This window comes from Calypte anna, chromosome 1, assembly GCF_003957555.1.
Source record: "Calypte anna isolate BGI_N300 chromosome 1, bCalAnn1_v1.p, whole genome shotgun sequence".
NCBI classification, from domain to species: domain Eukaryota; kingdom Metazoa; phylum Chordata; class Aves; order Apodiformes; family Trochilidae; genus Calypte; species Calypte anna.
Window position 1 is genome coordinate 50462711 of NC_044244.1, and position 19308 is coordinate 50482018.

The 19308-nt window shown below is 45.3% G+C and overlaps 2 protein-coding genes across 2 annotated transcripts in view; one reads left to right on the forward strand and one right to left on the reverse strand.

Annotated features, from left to right (window-relative positions):
* Positions 1-10646, reverse strand: part of MEI1 (meiotic double-stranded break formation protein 1) — a 43441-nt gene extending 32795 nt beyond the window's left edge. The window contains exons 1-9 of the mRNA XM_030446346.1: positions 10530-10646; positions 10130-10253; positions 6724-6774; positions 4847-4920; positions 4072-4177; positions 3146-3349; positions 1746-1876; positions 1161-1275; positions 262-378 (exon numbers count right to left, since the gene is read on the reverse strand). Coding sequence (XP_030302206.1) covers positions 262-378; positions 1161-1275; positions 1746-1876; positions 3146-3349; positions 4072-4177; positions 4847-4920; positions 6724-6774; positions 10130-10253; positions 10530-10646 — 1039 coding nt within the window. The remainder of the gene's footprint in view (positions 1-261; positions 379-1160; positions 1276-1745; positions 1877-3145; positions 3350-4071; positions 4178-4846; positions 4921-6723; positions 6775-10129; positions 10254-10529) is intronic.
* On the forward strand, positions 10589-14754 carry SNU13 (small nuclear ribonucleoprotein 13). The gene is made up of 3 exons (XM_030461624.1): positions 10589-10883; positions 11813-11933; positions 12936-14754. The coding sequence occupies exons 1-3, from the start codon at positions 10881-10883 to the stop codon at positions 13196-13198; spliced, it is 387 nt and encodes a 128-aa protein (XP_030317484.1). The 5' UTR covers positions 10589-10880; the 3' UTR covers positions 13199-14754.
* Positions 14755-19308: the final 4554 nt, after the last annotated feature.

Below are 19308 nucleotides of genomic sequence, written 5' to 3' on the forward strand. Positions count from 1 at the left end.
CAGTCACGATAATTGGCTATTATAACAAATAATACAAATTATAACAAATGCATGCTACTCGGGAACTCACTAGGACAATGACACTGCAAACTCAAGCCATGCTGGACATCACAAACACGTCCATATGTACTCATTTCCCATCCTTTATCCATCCTGACTCAAAATTGTGATTGTGTGCAAAGTGTCGAAATTCAGCTAGAGGCACAACAAATGCCCACAGTATTACTGCAGCTGCTCTGTCAGAAAGGTTGATGAACTCACCATAGACTGTGTGACACTTGGAGAAGAAAAGGTGCTCTTCAGTTAGGAGGAGCAAGCAGCAGTACACTGACCAGATGAGGATTTCACTGTTGCAGGAGAGACACTCAAACAGGAATTCTGCAAACACACACACACACAGACAGAGATAAGGTCACCCTGGTAAGAAGCAGTCTGCTCACAGCATGGCACAGCTGCTCCTAGAACAGAGCGAAGGAGGAAATGAGGAAGCACAGCAACAGCCACAGGGAGAGTGGTTGTATTATGAAATGGCAGGAGTGGAGAATGGAGTGGATGCTTGGGGGTATGGGTAGTCTTCAAAACAAGGTGACTGAGGAACAGAGTCCTGCAGGCAGGCATCTTCTCAGCACAAACCCAGCAGGCAGGAGCTGAGTTGTAGATCTACCCTTCAACACAAATGAAAAGCCACAAAGCAAGCTTTACCACGGACGCAATGATTTATTATTCCTCTGAACTTTTACTTCTCCAGAAGAATTTGTAAAATGAAAGCATTTCTGTCTTTTGGGATTACAGAAAAATAGTAAACTACCACCCACAGCCACGTCCTGAAGCTAAATCCTAGACCAAATTCTGTGCAAACTTATAACACTTAGTGGGATAAAAGAGAACCCTAGTCTGCTTAGGCTCAAAGACTTGACCAAATTCTTGCTGTGGATACTCCATTCTGCCTGTTGACAGCTGCTTCTATACTTTCAGTTGAAAACTTACTTTCCTCTTCTATTCCTAAAATCACAGTAGCCATTTTTACTGATATAAAATGGTCACCACACACATAATGCCATCAGTGGATTTCATGGAGCCAGACTGATTCTTAAAACAAATAGTCAGGGGGTGCTTTGATATTGGGAGGTGAACAATAACATGCTACTGCATTTCTTCACCTGGAACATCTGCATGGATAAAAGCAGGAGCATATCTGCTAGGAGAGTGAACCAGCACTGCAGCCATGCAGTGAGAACTTGCTGCCTGTAACATCTCATCTCTGGTCAACAAAAGCTGTTGGGAAACAAAAGTCAAAATGAGAGAGGAAGTCAACTACACAGATATGAGTCAGAAACAGTTTCCGATACATTTTAAAATTTAAAACATAAATAAAGATCCCTCTGTTGGCATGTATTTCACAAATTAGACTTGCTCAGGTAAGATAAAACACTGGACCAAGAACACTCAGAAAATGCAAAATGAAAACCACAACAGAGAAGACTATGAGTAAGAATAGCTCTGCCCCCATGCTTAGTCATCTCAGCACTACAAGTGCTGTATCAGACCTCAAGCATGAGTGAATAAAATCAGCTGAGGCCAGGAGCAAAATTCATCCCCCCTCCAGGGTGTAGGAATGTCCCCATTTCCACTGAAGCTATGGCTAGTGTTGGCAGCAGTATACTCAAGTGCTTCGGATAAAGACTCAATACAGGCCAGCAAATTCTTTACGACTACCAACAATTCATGACTACTTCAGCAATCACCTTTTTGAGAACAAGAGGCAGTGGATTTTCTCCTTCTAAAAAGTCAGGGTTCTCACACTCCTCTTCTGTGTTTGAATTATTCATCATAATGGATACAAAATGGTCAGATTTCAGCAGTTCCTTTAGCAAACCTACAAAGGAGGGAGCAAGAATGAGCAAGCATACTGGGCATAGCAAGGATTACATTAACACAGGAGTATTTATACCCTTGTTGCCACCTTCCTCCCTTTTTCTGCACTCCTTACAAAGATACCTCCAGTTTAGGGAGCTTCTTCTCACTGTACCCCCATATACTACCATGAGCCCCATGTCTTGCAAACCATTGCTGCCAATGATTTTTGCTGGGTCTGATCTGTTCCCTGTCCCTTCTCAGAGACGTGCATGTGCACAGGGACATGATATCAGGAGCACTCTACTCACATTATCCTCTGTGCTCCAGTATCCATCTCTTAAATGTGTCCTGGGAGAGCTCTCAAGCTGCATTTTTCTCCAAGCTACAGTCAGTGACCCAACAATAACTAGACATTTTCCCTGGAACACACCCTAAGGAACTGGCATTTATCTTCCCCTTCTACACAGGCTCTCAATGCAACAGCTGTTTAGGTAAAGGATACCCACATACACAAAAAAGCCCTCAGCATACAAGCACAGAGCACTGTTACAGGTACTGATGTCAATCATCAGTACACAGCAGTGCAGATCCACACAGGGTATCGTCTGATCTGTAGAATTCTGCTTTCAAGTGAACCATCATCCATTTCTAGTAGCTGAACAGATGATCTGAGGAGCAATCCAGTTCCTGCTGGATTCCTGCAATCCAGTTACCTCCTACAAAAAAAAGGAACTCCCTGGATGGTTTAAAAACAAGCAGTCAGAAAGGCTGAAATTGTGCTCCCCAGCAACAGCTGATACTTGCAGGTGGAAGCATAAATGCAAGAAAGTGTCACTTCCACATTAGTTTTCCAACTTAAATGATGCCCCACATCCGAAGACTATATTTATTAGACTCCATCCCACTGCTCTACAAAACCCACCTGTCCATGCATAGTGTTTGCATTTGGACACTTTGAGAGATGGTGTGTTCTTGGGATGAAATATCAAACTGAGATAGGCCAGGCCACGTATGTGACACGTGCGTGCAAGTATCAAGGAGACTCTGAAGATGAGCCAGTGCAAGGCAAACACAGGGCTCAGGGAACAAAGGAGGGCTGGAGGAGCTCAGCAGCAGGCCAGGGTCATTTTATTGCTATGGAGTAAAAGAAAGGTTTGACTGCTTCAGATGAGCAGCAAAAGGATTGTCTAAGGGACAACCCATATGAGAGCATTTAAACCAGCCAAAGATTTCTTCCTCACTCTAAGCCTTCCCTTGCACCTTGCAGTTTCTTTCAGCAATGCCTTACCCAAACAATTAAACTGCAGCTCCTTTGTCTGTGCACACCCCAAGGTATTCAAGAAGAGACCACACAGCCTTTCTTCAAAATGTGTCGAGAGCCGTTCTGCGCCCACAGGAGAGGAGTACAGCTTGCCATACAAGTAGCAGACAGCAGCCTTAATGCCTTCATTTGGGTATGTCAAACCCATCAGCAGATGATCCACTAAATTACCTAGTGTGAGGAACAGGAACATTAACACCAATGAACTGACTTCTTAAAAGCACCAACTTATTTCCCTTGAAAACTTGCAAAAGCCCACTGGACAATCAGGTTATGCAGGCTACGGAATGCCATGATCTGGTGATTTCAGGAGAGGTGATTCCCTCCCTCTACTCTGCTCTTGTGAGACCCCACCTGGAGTACTGGGTCCAATTCTGGAGCCCGCAACACAAGAAGGACATGGAACTTCTAGAGCCAGTCCAGAGGAGGGATATGAAGATCATCAGAGGGGGCTTGGAACTATGATCTTTAAGGTCTCTTCCAACCCAAACCACTCTGTGATTCTATGTGCTCACCACCACCTGTCCCTCTGAGAAGAGGTAGAGTGAGAAATGGCTAAAGCAGCTCACTGTGCACATCCCACCAAAAAACAGCTAAGCTTGCTCACCACACCCACAGGGGATGGACCAAGGAAAGAAAAACTAAACGTTGCCTTTGAGGCAGACCCACAAACCTCAGTTTACAGAGGCTGGTTGTGCAAGGCTGCCTAAGAGCAGAACAACCACCCTGCTACAAAGGTACTGATCTGCACCCCAGGAGGCCTGACTGCCACTCTGACTTAAGGACAGGCTATTTGTGTGACCTTCATGAATTCACACAGGGCATGGTTGATTATGTGTACATGCATTAGGGCTACAAATACCACCTTTCAGTGGGGCATGATGTTTACTCACTGTGCTCTACCACCAGCAGATTAGTAAAGCCTGGGATGGCATCTGCTAACTTGCCCAGGAGAGTGAAGGTGGGTAGGCTGCCTCTCAGGGTAGTTGCTCTGCCCAGCTGAGGAGAAGACAGAGGAAGAAAGTGTTTCATTGGTGAGGACAAAGTCCAAAGGCAGAAATGCACCCAAAATAACATCTCTGGTGTACCTCTTATACATCTTTGTGATGCATAACCCTTCAGAAGAGGATTTTTCCTAAGCTGGGTCCTCTTCACCACATAGGATAAACCACAGGAAAACCCTGAACACACCACTAAGTCTCAAAAATGTCTTTTAATTAATCCAATAAATCTCTTGCTTCTGGCTCCTTTTTGTCTCTCTCCTCCCCAGCTCTTACATGAGCAGGTGAACCAGTTGAACGTCTCCCCACTTCTGCTACTTCCCAGTATTTTGTATTCCATGGGACCATCACAAATTAAGGAATGAAGAGACCAAGAGACCATGGAACAGATTGGGAAACCTCCTCATATCACTGATTTAGTAAGGTAGGAAAACAACAACCCGAGGAAGGCACACAGCTTCACAAGAGCATCATGAAGCCATTTGTCTGCAAGGCATCATGGCAACAGGAGGAAAGCTCCAAGGTAGACACTGACACTGCCAAAATCAGAGCAAGGGAGCACTAGGACATCCCAGTGCAGCATCTGCAGCCTTTCCAGGCCACTCACTCCCATTTCCTCAACCTCTGAAGGATTGAAAGGAAGGACAGAGAATTAATCTTCACTGACCTCTTTTTGGCTTTCATCCATAATGCAGCGTAGGTGCTGTTCTGACTTCAGCTCCACTACAAGCTGCACCAGAACTAGGCAGAAGAAACAGGATCAGTAATTCACATTCAAGAGCATTCCCAATCCATCTTCCACGGGGCTTTAGCAGACCAATGAGCAAAGAGCTTAGACATTAAATGAGCACAGAGGTGCTGAGAGAGCAGGGTAACATCAACATTCCCAGCACTATTACTTCTGATAGCCCAGCCTGAGCTCTCTGCAGTGACATTACAGCAGTTTGCACTACAAACCATGCATGGAAATGAATTGCAAATGACAAACTGAGCATCAGGATACCAAGTAACTATAAGGAACCAGGAAGGAAAGGAAATAAATCTGTAGCTTAAAAGCCTAAAAAATTCTCATAATTGAATACAGCAGTATGAAGATTGGCCTTTAAAACCATGTATTTCCAGAAAAGATATCAGAGCTAAAACTGATGAGTATCCTTAGATGCAGACTGAGAACTCCTCCTCCAGCTGCTTCTCTCTCTGAGGTAAGAGCGCAGTCTATCAGTCACTCCTCCCAACTGCAGTGATCCCATATCCCTCTCCAGGAAGCAAGGCCCCAGTCACCTTTGTGGTACTGTTCACCTCCTCCCCAAGTAGGGTCTGCTATTTTTGGTTCATTGTAACTTTAAGATCTCTCTTCAGTCTGTCCTAATAAGAGGAATCAATAAGAAACTATTTTTACCAGGCACTGGATTCACATCACCTGGGACTTCCCTAACAAAATCAGAAGGGAGTTGCCTGATGCTAGCAGGGTGCCTCTGCCTCCACATACACCAGGAAGCAAAGTTTTTAGATTTTTAGAACCTGGGCACCTGAATGTTCAGCAGACGAAGTTTTGACAACAGTCCCCTTACTGAGACACTGTACCCTAGGATTTGGTGAGGCTGTCCTGGATGTATCTTCTTATCATGCAATGACTCATTTGAAAAACACACTAGGAAAACATAGACTTCTAGGTTCACCATGCCTTGGTATATCCAGAGCAATACTGGAGGTTTATCTATGAGACCTGCTTTAGCTATAGAGCAAAGCAGCTCAGCAGAAGGATAACTCAAGACAGGTGATTTATAGACGGTTTACTGGTTCTTCCTTGCCCTGAACTCTCAGAATCTCTAGAAACTTTCAAGAGTTAGGTAATACTAAGTTAAAATGCCTCTGTTTGAGAGCATCCATCTCTCAACAGACTGGTAACATGGCAGAAGGCCTTCTCATATTTTCAGCACCATTTCAAGTGCCTGCAAGAGCCTGAAAATTGAAAACTTTCTGGAAGGAGCTCATCACACCTCCCTTTGCCTTCCGTGGCTGGAGAGGAGCAAATCATTGCATTGCTAATATTACCAGACTCAGCAGAGATGCCCAAGGTTAACAGGACTGCAGAAATTCCTCTGTCACCCCTGCAGGCATTTCCTTCAGATTTCAAGTGAAAGATTTCTCACAAAGGCGTATCTGCATCCTGTGCAGGTAAACACTGCCTTGAGGAAAAAGCAGTAGATTCCAAAGCTCACTGAAGCCCACAGGAAGATTTCCACTTGCTATCAGACTTCAGACAGGTCCACAAATGCCAAAAATGAGGCATTGTTTACAACTGACACTAAATTCATAGTGAACACAGAATCTGTGAGAGAAATACTAAATACTTAAATCAGCATACGCTCCTCTGGCCTAAAATATTGAAACAGCCTGCTCATCACTGTTGCACTGTTAGAAAATAGATGCTCTTCCCAATTTCAAATGGTGTAGACACTGAGCATCTCACTCTGGGGCCAGACAAAACAGAGCCTCCCTTCAAAAACTGACAGTGATTGAGAGGTGGCATCTGCCTCTCACCTTCTACGAATAGGTCCAGGGCACTGCTGTCTTCCACAGTATGCAGCATCCCTAAAAGAAAAAAATCACAGTGATGATTCCTGATTGTGATCACCGGTGCTTTAATGCCTTATGTAAAAAGAACTGCATTTTTTTTTCCAGAACACTTGTGTTTTCCCCGTTTCATGTGACACCAGCCTGACTTTTCCAGAGGAAGGTGGGTACTGCCAGTGAGTATTGCAAAAGGCGCCTCCACTGGAGGACTCAGGAACACGAAAGCCCTCGGTTCTCTGGGAAATTTTGTAGGCACTGTATAGTTGAAGTCAATGGCTCCACCTACGTAAGTAAGTACGTAACTACCACAATCGCCGCATCCCACAGCATGTATCCAGTATCAGACATCTGAAACAACACTCCAGAATGAGAGGCCAGATGTGACCTGTCCTTTTTATCTTCCATACATACCAATTACCATAACTATTCTTCTCCCTCCACGTGCTTAAAATCCCAAGACCAAATCGAAACACAAGGTTTAAAGCATATGGAAACTATTCCAGTGTTAAACTGAATCTAAAGGCACAACCTCACAAGTCATTTGTACACCAAGAGCGTGTGACATATATATTAAGATAAGCCACTGTCTCACTCTACCAAGGAAGTGATTCTGCCCCTGTACTCAGCTCTGGTGAGGCCACACCTCAATTACTGTGTCCAGTTCTGGGCTCCTCAGTTTAGGAAGGATATCGAGGTCCTGGAGCAGGTCCAAAGGAGGGCAACCAGGCTGGTGAAGGGACTCGAGCACAGACCCTATGAGGAGAGGCTGAGAGAGCTGGGGCTGTTCAGCCTGAAGAAGAGGTGGCTCAGGGGAGCCTCTACAACTCTCGCTCTCTACAACTACCTGAAAGGAGGTTGTAGCCGGGTGGTCTCTTTTGCCAGAAGACTTTCAACAAGACAAGAGGGCATGGTCTTAAGTTGTGCCAGGGGAAGTTTAGGTTAGATCTTAGAAAGAATTTCTTTACAGAGAGAGTGATCAGGCATTGGAATGGACTGCCCAGGGAAGTAGTGGATTCTCCATCCCTGGAGATATTTAAAAAGAGACTGGATGTGGCACTCAGTGCCATGGTCGAGCAACTGCAACGGTGGTTCAAGGGTTGGACTCGATGATCTCTGAGGTCCCTTCCAACCCAGCCAATTCTATGATTCTATGAACAGACAAGATATCCTACCTCCCAGTTTCTTCCAGCTTCAGGTACATATGGCATCAGGCCTCTGGTTCAGACCTGCACTTCCACCACACCAAACCACTTGTTTCAACAAAGCCAATCAAACTATCTCCCCTCCAGAGATTACATGACCTCACAGAAATTTGACCAAGTAAAGCAACATTCTGACACTGAAGGTGAAGAAATTACTTCTTTCCTGTCTCATCTGCCCAAGCCTCAGCAATTTCACTATACTTTGGAAAAAATTGCATACAGCATTAGTGAAATTTGCAATATTAGCTACATGAACTCAAGCCAACCTGAAATTCACCATCTTCTTATTTGTAACACTGCACTTCTGTTCTCTTAACTCTCTTTCTTCTGCCTGTGTTCATCCCAATATTCTCTCTCTAAAAGTTAATATCTTGTCCCAAATTTACTATTAATACTTCCTCCACAGCATTGTTCAAACTTTTGGGGGTCCCAAGTGATCTTTGGTTCATTCAAGCTCTACTCAAATTGTACCATGTCATTTTGTAGCCCATATGGGATTCCACCTGCTCTAGGAATTACAGCAAGTATAGTAAAATCCCAAAGCTGTCCGCAAACCATTCAATTGTAAAGCTTCCTAAGGACAGAGAAAAAATAATTCTTTAAAAGCAGACAAGAGCACTGAAATGCAAGCACAGTTCCCCTGTCTTCTAGGGTATATTATGTTCAGGTCATACAGTGTAGGACTGAATCAGCCATCAATACCAACTCCCTCCACACCCGTATAGGATTACATGCAGAGACAGGGATCAATAACAACTTGCGAACTGGGGCAAACTAAACCTGCACAAAGTTTTATATCTAACAAAGCTGCTTCCAAAATGCACAACACATTTTTCACTAGGAAATCAACTGGGAAAACACTGTTTGAATTATTCAGTGCATCAAAGCAGGGGAAGGGGCTTTTAAGTCCCTTTGCCCCAAAGTGCAAAAATTATCTGTGATGTGCAAATGAGATAATGGAATTAAAGGAATCCTGTATCTTTGCTCTTTGAAGGCACCCACACTCATACCCTCCACCTTTGTCTCCCTGCCTTACTGTTCCCTCATTTAAACAACTATTTCTTTGCCATCAAGATTTTAGATATTTCAAGGACCTTTCCCACAGCACTGCTAAGCAAAAAATAAACCATTAAGAGATGTTCAAGACCACAGAGATTTGTTACTGGAGAAGCACTTTCTGACAACGCAATGGACACTATTCTGATGTAAGGTTGATGCATTGGAAAGAAGCAGATATGACAGTTCTATGTCTACAAGGATTTCTACAAATGTAAAGTGATAGTGTGAAAAAACCATATTTGTTATCAAATCCTTCACCTTTTTTAAGCTCACACTTTAATTTCTGTAGTTATCTTCACGTGATCCCACAGTTCAGCAAGATGAGAAAGTACTGAGGCACTAGAACTGAGAGCATTCAGAAGTGATATGCCCAGGCACTCCCTGTTCTCCAGAAAGACTTTACAGATACATCAAGATACTCTGGAAAATGAGGATGCCAATTGTGTGCTTTGAGAAATAAGTAAATTAATTAACCTCAATCACATGGTAGGCAGTTTTCCACAGGAAGTAATACCATGTCTAACACAGACCGCTGGATCTATTAGGTTCCTCAATATTATTTTGCCTTTTGAATTTTTTCTGCAAATGTGAGGAAGCTTCACATGTATACATCTATGATGATCAGAGGGCTGGAGACAAGAGTGACAGGCTGAAGGAGTTGAGATTGTTCAGCCTGGAGAAGAGAAAGCTCCAGGGAGCTTTATTATAGCTGCCTTCCAGCACTCGAAAGGCCTACAGAAAAGCTGGGGAGGGACTTTTCACAAGGCTATGTGGTGACAGGATGAGGTGGGATGCTTTCAGACTGGAAGAGGGTAGATTCAGGAGAGACATTAGGAATCAGTTCTCGTGTGTGTGTGTGTGTGATCAGACACTGGAAAAAGTTGCCCAAGGAGGTTGTGGATGCCTCACACCTGGGAAGTATTCAAGGCCAGGCTGGACCAGGCTTTGAGGAACCTGATCTGGTGGGAGGTGTCCCTGCCCACTGCAAGGGGGCTGGAACTACATGATCTTTAAGGTCCCTTCCAAGCCAAACCATCTCACAATTCTACGATTCCATGTAAAGGTACCTGCTTTCCCCCTGCCACCGCACCAGGCCACGGCAGAGCTCTTACCAAAGAGAGTTCCTATCAAATGAAGACAGACCCTCTTGTCTGCTTCCAGCAGCTGGATGACTGGCAGTGCCTGCCAGGCCAGGGCATCATGGAGCCGGGAGAGGACATGCTTCTTGCGCACCAGCTACGGACCAGAGACAACAACCACCCGTCAGTCCGCACCTAGGCCAGAGCCACCCCTCTGCTCCCACCACCCCGGGGAGAAGGGTGCCACCAGGGCCCCAAAGCCCAGGCGATACAGCTGCCCCAGTGCCACCATACCCCTGGCCAGCCCCCAGCCCCGAATTCCGCTCAAGGCGAGAGGGCTCAGCCAAGGCGACAGGGCAGACACCGCGGAGACGGGCGCCAAGGCCAGCGCTGCCCAGGAAGGGGCTGAGGCGACGGGGCAGGCGCTGCCCACCGAAGCGCTGCCGTCTCCCAGGGTCTCCACCGCGCAGGCGAGGCAGAGCGGGGGGCGGAGGGGCAGAGCCCAGCGCTCGCCGTGCCCGCCACCAGGCCGGCCGCAGCCCGCCGCCATCTCCCACCAGCGGCCCCGGCGGGAAAGCAGCGAAACCCCCACTCCTCCGCCCGTCCCGCCCGCGCCTCTCTGGGGGCGGGATCCCGGGGAGGCTGCGCTCCTCCCGCGCCCCGCCCCGGGGCTTGCAGCCTCCTGACTTCCGGCGGCAGCGCAGCTCCCGCAGGTTCCATATCCTTTACCAAGCAGGGGCTGAAAGGTGCAGCCGGGCCGCGCTGCCCAGCTCAGGCCGCGGCCATGGTGAGTATGTTCGGGCGCCGGCTTCCATCTCCTCCGTTGGCCGGACCGGGGGACCCTGGGGCGGAGGGAAGCCGCCTCGCCGGCGGCTGCGGGGCCCGAAGCACGTGGAGGCCGTACGGGGGCTGCGAGTCTCCCGCCGTGCGCCCTGCCCGGGAGGGAGGAAGCGCGGGAGGCGGGGATGGCGGTCCTGGCGGCACCTCGTGGCGGGGGACTCGGCATCCCAGCCCCGCTGTTCCCCTCCTCGGGGAGCGGGAGCGTGGGTTTGGCCGCCCGGAGAAGGGCCCGGGCCGGCGGCAGAGCACCGCGGGCTGAGGCTGCCCCGGCTGCGGGAGCTGCCGGCCCTTAGTGCTCCACTCCGCTGCTGATGTTAACGTTTAGAAGCTGATTGTAATCTGTGGAAATTAACCCGCTGTGTGCCCTTCTCGGTTTTGTTTTGGGGTTTTTTTGATACCCGTTTCTGGGCTTGTTCCTTGTGCACTGAAGCACTTAGCGTCCGTGGTAGCACATGCCTGGAAGGATGCCCTGTAAGCTCCCTGCTGCTAGTGAGCTTTCTAGGATTTAAATTCGCTGTGATTACAGATGCTGTATACTTTGAATATCATAGAATCATAGAATTTTTAGGGTTGGAAGGGACCTTTAAGATCAATTAGTTCCAACCCCCCAGCCATAGGCAGGGACACCTCCTACTACATCAGGTGGTTCATAGCTCCGTCCAGCCTGGCCTTAATTTCCAGGGATGGGGCTTCCGCCACCTCTCTGGGCAACAATAAACGCAGTGGGAATTTTATTGCATGTGCAGAGCAGCTGAGAGATGATGAGGTGATTCCAGCAGTCTTTACATGTGCTGGACATGATGACAATGTGGTGGTGTTCAGAACAAAGCTTCCTTTGCTCTTGTTGTGATACTCTTGACTCTTTCCTTGCTCTAGAGTGAGGCTGAGGTGAATCCTAAAGCTTACCCTCTGGCTGATGCACAGCTCACCAAAACACTACTGGATCTTGTGCAGCAGTCCTGCAACTATAAGCAGCTACGCAAGGGAGCCAATGAAGGTGAGACCCATGTCTTGCAAAGTGTGCTGGTCATAAAACCCTCGTACAAGGGTTTTATGAGAAGTTGTGGCTAGAGATTGTATCTTCTTTCTAGCAGTAGGCCACTAACATAGATCTGGATATTGTAAGTGTCCCTCTGCTTCTTCCTCCTTCTGGCCTGCATAAGCAATATTCAGGGACAGAAGTAATCTGTAATCTTTTCATGGTTTATGTACAGTTCTGGTAGATGCCCAAACTGTGTTTGTGGTGTATGTCGTGTGATCATGCCACCTTTAGTGGTATGGCACTGGGATTACCAGATGCCTAGCCTGTTCAGATAGATTTAGGTTTGAGGGCCCCTTTGGAGGTCTCTAGTGCAACTTGGGCAGAGAGTGCCTCCCTTCACAGTTGGATTAGGTTGCTTGGGACCTTGCCTGGTCAAACTTCTTTTAAAAGCAATTCCTAAGGATAGAAACTCCATAGTCTCTCAGGACCCATGTCCCATGGCATAAAGGCCCCCTGTAAATCTCCAAAGTATGTGGGTGTGAAATTCCAGCATGTCCCCAGAATCTCACTGAGGCAACAGTCACAGTCTGCAACTTGTCTTTTTTCCTGTGCACTCAAGAGGACAATCTAGCTCCATCTTTTTTGCAATCCCCTTGAAACAGTAGAAGAGAGCAACCGCATTCCCCCTGCTCCCACCTCAACCCTCTCTTCTCTGAGATAAAGAAACCCATCTCTCTCAGTGTCCCTTGGTCCTTGGGATGTCCCAGACCTTACCCACCAGCACCTCTGGGCTGGGCTTGCTCCCTTTACAGTCTCAGTTGAGGGCAGCACCAGGCACAGCACCCTAGGTACAACCCTGTGGATAACTCCCTCCCTGGCCCTATAGCTGCCATCTTCCTTTGACCCGTCCTGCTACCAGTAGGTCTCCTCCTTGCTTGTGCCACTTTCAACTTCCACTGTTGTTTTTCATAAAGATGTGTTTTCCAGAGACTGACTCTTCAGTTTCTTTTACAACAGCCACAAAGACATTGAACCGAGGGATAGCGGAGTTCATTGTGATGGCGGCAGACGCAGAGCCCTTGGAGATCATCCTGCACCTCCCTCTTCTCTGTGAGGACAAGAATGTACCTTACGTGTTTGTGCGCTCCAAGCAAGCCCTGGGCCGGGCATGTGGTGTTTCCCGGCCTGTCATTGCCTGCTCCATCACCATCAAGGAGGGATCACAGCTAAAGCCTCAGATCCAGTCTGTCCAGCAAGCTATAGAAAGACTGTTGGTCTAAATGCCCATCAGTAGGTTCTGCTCTCTACCATGTTTTGTAGTAAAATACCCGAGGAGACCCAAGCTCATTGATACAGTTCACACAAAGGGTATTTTAGCACAAAACTTGATAGAGAGCGGAGCTTGCGATGGCTCACAAGCCCCCTGTATATCTCATGGTTTTAGGGAAGCTGTAGTTACCTGAATAAAGAAAAACTCTTTTAAGTCATGGCCAAGGCAACAGAGAGTAAATAATTTTTCACATTTAAAAAAAAACTTGTATCAAGAATGTTAGGTAATCTCATGGCCTGGAAAGACAAGAAGCACTACCAGCTTTCTGGGTTAATAGTGGTTTTGCGGAGTTAGCGTTAGTTAAATGCATATTGTATAATAAATCCACTTACTGCTCTCAGCAGAAGAGTCTAAACCGCTGTGTTGGGTTGTGTCACATCAAACCTTGCGACTCTCCCCACAACTCTGATCTGGATACGGCGGTAAAGAAAGGACGGAGAAGTAAAGCAGCAAAAGGATCAAGCCATTCAACTCATCCTCCTTTATTCAGTTACAGCCATCCCTTTTATAGCTGTCCATACCCCTTTGTTTATCCCAGGTGATTCATGTTCTTATCCATCTGTATGCAAACATCACCACACAACCATGACTGTTTTCAGTCATATCCATCCACTGCAACAGTTCTCTACTGTATTTGACATGGACAAGCAACCTTTTATTTATGGCCTTGTTCTTCTAGCTTACTTTTCTACTCTATGTGCATCTGGGCAATAAATCATGGTTAGTCTATTTGATTCTTGACAGTTTTACAACTTTGTTAGATGCTAAGCGTTCCTCTGCCATCACATCCTGCTCTGACAGACAGTGCTCAACATGCAGCATCCAGTTGCTGTGTTCTCCCGCATCTCCCCCTTTTTTGTGTCCTCAGATTGGAGCCAGTATTCTATTCCAGGTCTTATCTCTCTTCTTCCTTTGTGGTGGCATGATGCTCCAGATGAGCCAGAATATTAAAATAAATATAATTAATGCAACAAAAGCAGCACTGACAAAAATCCAGATTCTCAAATTGAGACCCTCAAGCCAGTTCTTTGGATTGAGCCATTTTATGTCAACAACTGAGCCACCAAGTGCTCAGGTAATTGTTTCATCTGAGTAACTACTACACAAGCAAGATCAGTAACCTCTTCAATATTTGCAGTGAAGGCTCCTTGTAAATGATGTTTTACTTCATCCTATGAATGTTGGGATTCATTCCAAGGGACAGGTTATCATGTACTCAGTGCTCCCAGTCACACTGCAGTTGCAGTCGATGAGAAATAGCATTTTGCCTATCAGCTAACCATAGCAGCAGCTTCTAATACATCTAAACAACCTCATTGAAAATTGACATTTGCTCTAATGTTACCTGTCATATCTGTTAATATGATTGACACCTCTTTTTCTATTTTTATAAATTCTGCCAAGGCTGTAGTGGCCACTGCTGCAGTGACACCAATGACAATTGCTGATACTGTAAATGCAATTAATAAAACAATAAAATGTCATTTTCTGGTGAGACTATAACCCGGAAATTTTGAAATGCTATTGTCATTTTTCTATGTACAAATCAAATTTACTGGAACCTGTATTTCATCTTGGCATCTTAACAAGGCTATGTATGTGATGTTTCTTTTCCATAGTTGTTGCAAAGTCTAACAACTCAAGTACCAGGTGTTCTCAAATGAGACATTAAAGGATTGATTATTATTAACCTGCAGGGTGGTGCTTCCTACAAATAGATACAGATGTGGGGTACATACTTTTACCCAATCTGTATTTCTAACATTTCTTGTCATAACATACTGTGAGGCAATCAAATTTCTTGTGTAATTTTTTTTTCTATTTTTTTTCTCTATTAATGGCAGTCCCATACTCCTAAATTTGTAAATAACATTCCTGAATGGGTGGTATTGAACCATGTTTGTCCTCGATGTACAAATCTTCTGGTCTGACTCAAGGGACAGGAGTGTCATCCATGGTATCACGTTTCCCTGTCTGGATACCACCAGTTCACAATACGGTTTCACAAACTTGCTGGAGTCCACACTGGGCCTGTTGGTGATAAAACACAAACATACCTTCTTCCCCATGTTAGCACTGGTCCCTTCCACTGTTACAGAAAGGTGAGGTCTTTATACACTACTGTAGGATGAGTACCTATAAAGGGTAGGGAACAGCCATGTTTTCAGCTGCAGTGTGGGAAGTGGAGTCTCGATTTTAAAAAATTTAAAGTAATCAGATCATTATCCAGTTGTTCTTGGGGACTAATACGCAAGGCCATGTTTCCCCTTTTTTGTTTTTGCAGGAGTGTTTTGGAATCCTGATTTTTACGCTCCACTAGTGACTGACTTGTGGGATTGCAGGGAATGGCCCTGACATCCATCACTTCCCATTGTTGTAGGAAAAGGCATACAGTGTGAAGATTTATAAGCGGGCCCATTGTCCATTTTTATTTCAGCAGTTCTGCCCATGCAGGCAAAACAAGCCTTCCACTGACAAATGACCTGTCTTGCACATTCTCCTGCTAAAGCTGGAGCACAACAAAACCCAGAAAATGTTTCAACTGTAACATGCACAAAATGTAGGCTGCCAAACTCTGTAATGAGTGACATCTGATTGCCACAATTGTGCCGGTTTTAGACCTCTAGGTGTCACTCCTGTCAAAACATTTTTCACCTCTATTTACAGGCAAAGCACGGGGTACCCAATAATTCAGCAATAGGAGCTGTGCAATTCTCTCTCCTTTTTGCAAGACTTGGTATCCTAATAATGCTGTGACCATTATTTCCCCTTCATAATCCTAATCTACAACCCCAGGTAGCACTAATATGCCCCTGTTAGAAATGCTAGAATGCCCAAAGATTAACCCAACATATTTTCTGGCAAAGGTCCTCTCACTCCAGTCTCATCTAAATAAACCTTTCCTATTTCAATCAATATTAATTCTGCAGAGATGGCCAAGTCAAGCCCAGCTCTGTCCCTTGTTGTGGCAGTGACATCCATGACTGTTCCGATGTTGGGGGTTTTCTGTGAGACTGTGAAATACCACTGGGTTCTGAGCCCTGGGATTTGTCAGGACACCGGTTCTCACACCCTTTTGGTGGTTTCCCTGTAAGGGTTTGCCATTCTTGTCAAATTTAGATTTGCATTGGTTACCCCAATGATACCCATTTTTACATCTAGTACATAATTAAGAAGGATTGGATTTCCTTGTGGTTTTATTCTTTTGCGGGCAGTCCCTTTTTAAATGTTATTTTTGATGACATATGAAACACTTGCTACTGCTACTTGCTACGTATGGAACTCCCCGACTGGAAAGGTGACCATCTGTAAAGTGGCAACAAGTGCAGCTGCCCTATGGCTTTCCATTCTGATATTTTTGCATGCCTTTATATACTCTCCCACTCCTCTGGCTTTACTTATTAAAGGTTTGATTACTCTTTGACAATCCATATTCATATTTTCATATGCCAATTGCATTATCAAGACTTGAGCTGCTTCTTCCTTATCAATTTGCCTGGTGATAGCTTTTTGGAGTCTATCAATAAATGCCATACAAGACTCCTGAGGTCCTTGTCATACACAGGAGAAAGATCCATCACAGACCCCTGAATCTGGATTTTTTCACATGACTTCCAGGCAATATCTGATGCTTGAATAAACATATGATCTAATATCACTTTCACTGCCTCTTCTGCATGTTGTCCCCATCCTATCAGCATATCAGCAGTGACAGGAATATTTAAATTCAAGTTTTTCACTGCTCATGTGATAGCCAAATCATCATATTCTACCCTCTACCCAGCATAATGTGCACATGTCAAAGCTGCTTTTACTAATGTTTTCCAATCGTGGTGTCATTACATAGCTCTTAGCAATTGCTTGTACTAATCCCAGTGTAAAATTACTCTGCAAGCCACTTTCCTGAATTGTTTTAACAAAGCTCCTTAAATGCCAGATAGGGAAGCACTGTATGTGCTGGAGCTTCTCTTTCCTGATAAGTAACAGGAACCCCAGCTTTTAAAGCTTATCAGTACAGGCTTGCATCGCTGTATAAGTTGGGGTTCCTTCTTTATCATTATTTGAGATATCTCCAGGATATACTGGGGGCCAAGTTGGGGGCTGGAGGGGGGGAAGCCTCCTCTGTCAGCTACTGATGGAAATTGTGATAGTGGAGGGGCACTAGCATTGTAATCAGTATTAAGAGCTGGGTAAACTGGGTTTGGTTCATCTGTTGCATTAGTAAGATCTATCAAATTCTTGCTCTCTGATTCCTTCATATCAATACTTCCCTCATTCCCCTCAGCCTCCTTGCTATTTCCTCTGCCCAACCCTATCTTTTCTGGTTTTTATAATGGCTGCAAGGTGATATATAACATGGGCCAAATTAATGCAGCTAATTCTGGGATATTCATTCCTAAGGATTTTCACGTCTCAAAATGATCTCCCACCCCCTTCCATAAGTCCAAATCATAACTGCATTCATTGGGGAACCAATTACAATGCTCCTTCACAATTAATAATAATTGAGTTACATCCCACTCTGATACTGTAAAATTAGCAGCTGGTAAGATTTGTTGCAACACACAAACATAACTGCTGCTCTTTTGTGGCAGGTTGTCCCATGGTAAAAAGCCTCAGGAAATCCCTTTTTTGTTTTCCCTGTGCCTAAACCACAGCATGAACTAAATTTGTCTGGACTTCCCACTCTGTTGGGCTGCTCACCATTCCTCCATCAGGGTCACCACTTGTGGCTGTCTCCCTGCAACTCTGGTCCAGATACAGCAATAAAGAAAAGACTGAGAAGTAAAGCAGCAAAGGGATCAACCCATCCTCCTTTATTCTATTACAGCTGTCCATTTTAAAACCTATCTGTCCCCCTTTGTTTATCCCAGGTGTTTCATGTTCTTATCTGTCTATATGCAAGCGTACACCAAACGTACCAGTGACTGTTCTCAGTCACATCCATCCACTCCAGCAGTGTTCTGCTGCCTTCCACACAGACAGGCAACCTTTTATCTATGACCCTGCTCTTCTTTCACAGTTACTTTTCTACTCCACACGCAGCTGGGTAATAAATCACGATCAGAATCATAGAATGGTTTGGGTTGGAGGGGACCTTACAGACCATCCAGTTCCAACCCCCCTGCATGGGCAGGGACACCTCCCACCATACCAGGTTGCTCAAGACCCCATCCAACCTGGCCTGGAACACTTCCAGGGAGGGGGCAGCTACAGCTTCCCCAGGCAGCCTGTGCCAGTGTCTCACCAACCTCACAGGAAAGAATTTCTTCCTCGTATCTACCCTAATTCTCCACTCTTCAAGTTTTAAAACATTTCCCCTTGTCCTCTCACTCCACACCCATGTAAAAAGCCCTACCCCAGCTTTCTTGTAGGCAATTTAGTCTATTTGATTCTTGACAGTTTTATAACTTGTTAGTAGCTAAGCATTCCTCTGCCATCACATCCTGTTTCAACAGATGCTGCTCAATATGCAGCATCCAGTTGCTGTGTTCTCCCACACTGTCTTCTATTGCAGGATGACAAAATAAAGCTAACATAGAGAGACAAATAGATACAACAGCAGAAAGTTATCTTCTGATGTTTCCACAGGGCACTAACTTTATACCATTAGTAAATACCTCACAAATAAATAAAATCAGTACCCAAAATACTGAAGACAAATCATGTCTATTTTTGTAAATGCCTTATAACCAATACCCTTGCTGAGGTGAGCCTCACAAAGTCTGAGTCCTTTCATTTGTATGAAGCTTAGAAATACTTCTGTACCCTTCTACTGATGCTGACTGTTGGGCTAGTTGTGTTTAAACCAACAGCTGATGTGAGAATGAACAGAAGGAGCAGAAATAAAGGATTCTTGAGCAAGCAGAACTGTCTAAGTTTTCTGCTCTGAAGCCTTCCATCATCATCCCTGTTAAATTCCTCTTAATGTAATATCCTGCTTAAAAAAAAAAAAAGCCAGGAGGAAGATCTAATTACCTATACAAAACGTGCCATTATCATCCAAAGCCCAGAACATACTGTGCCTAGGGGTTAGCAAGCCAAGACCTAGGTTAACAA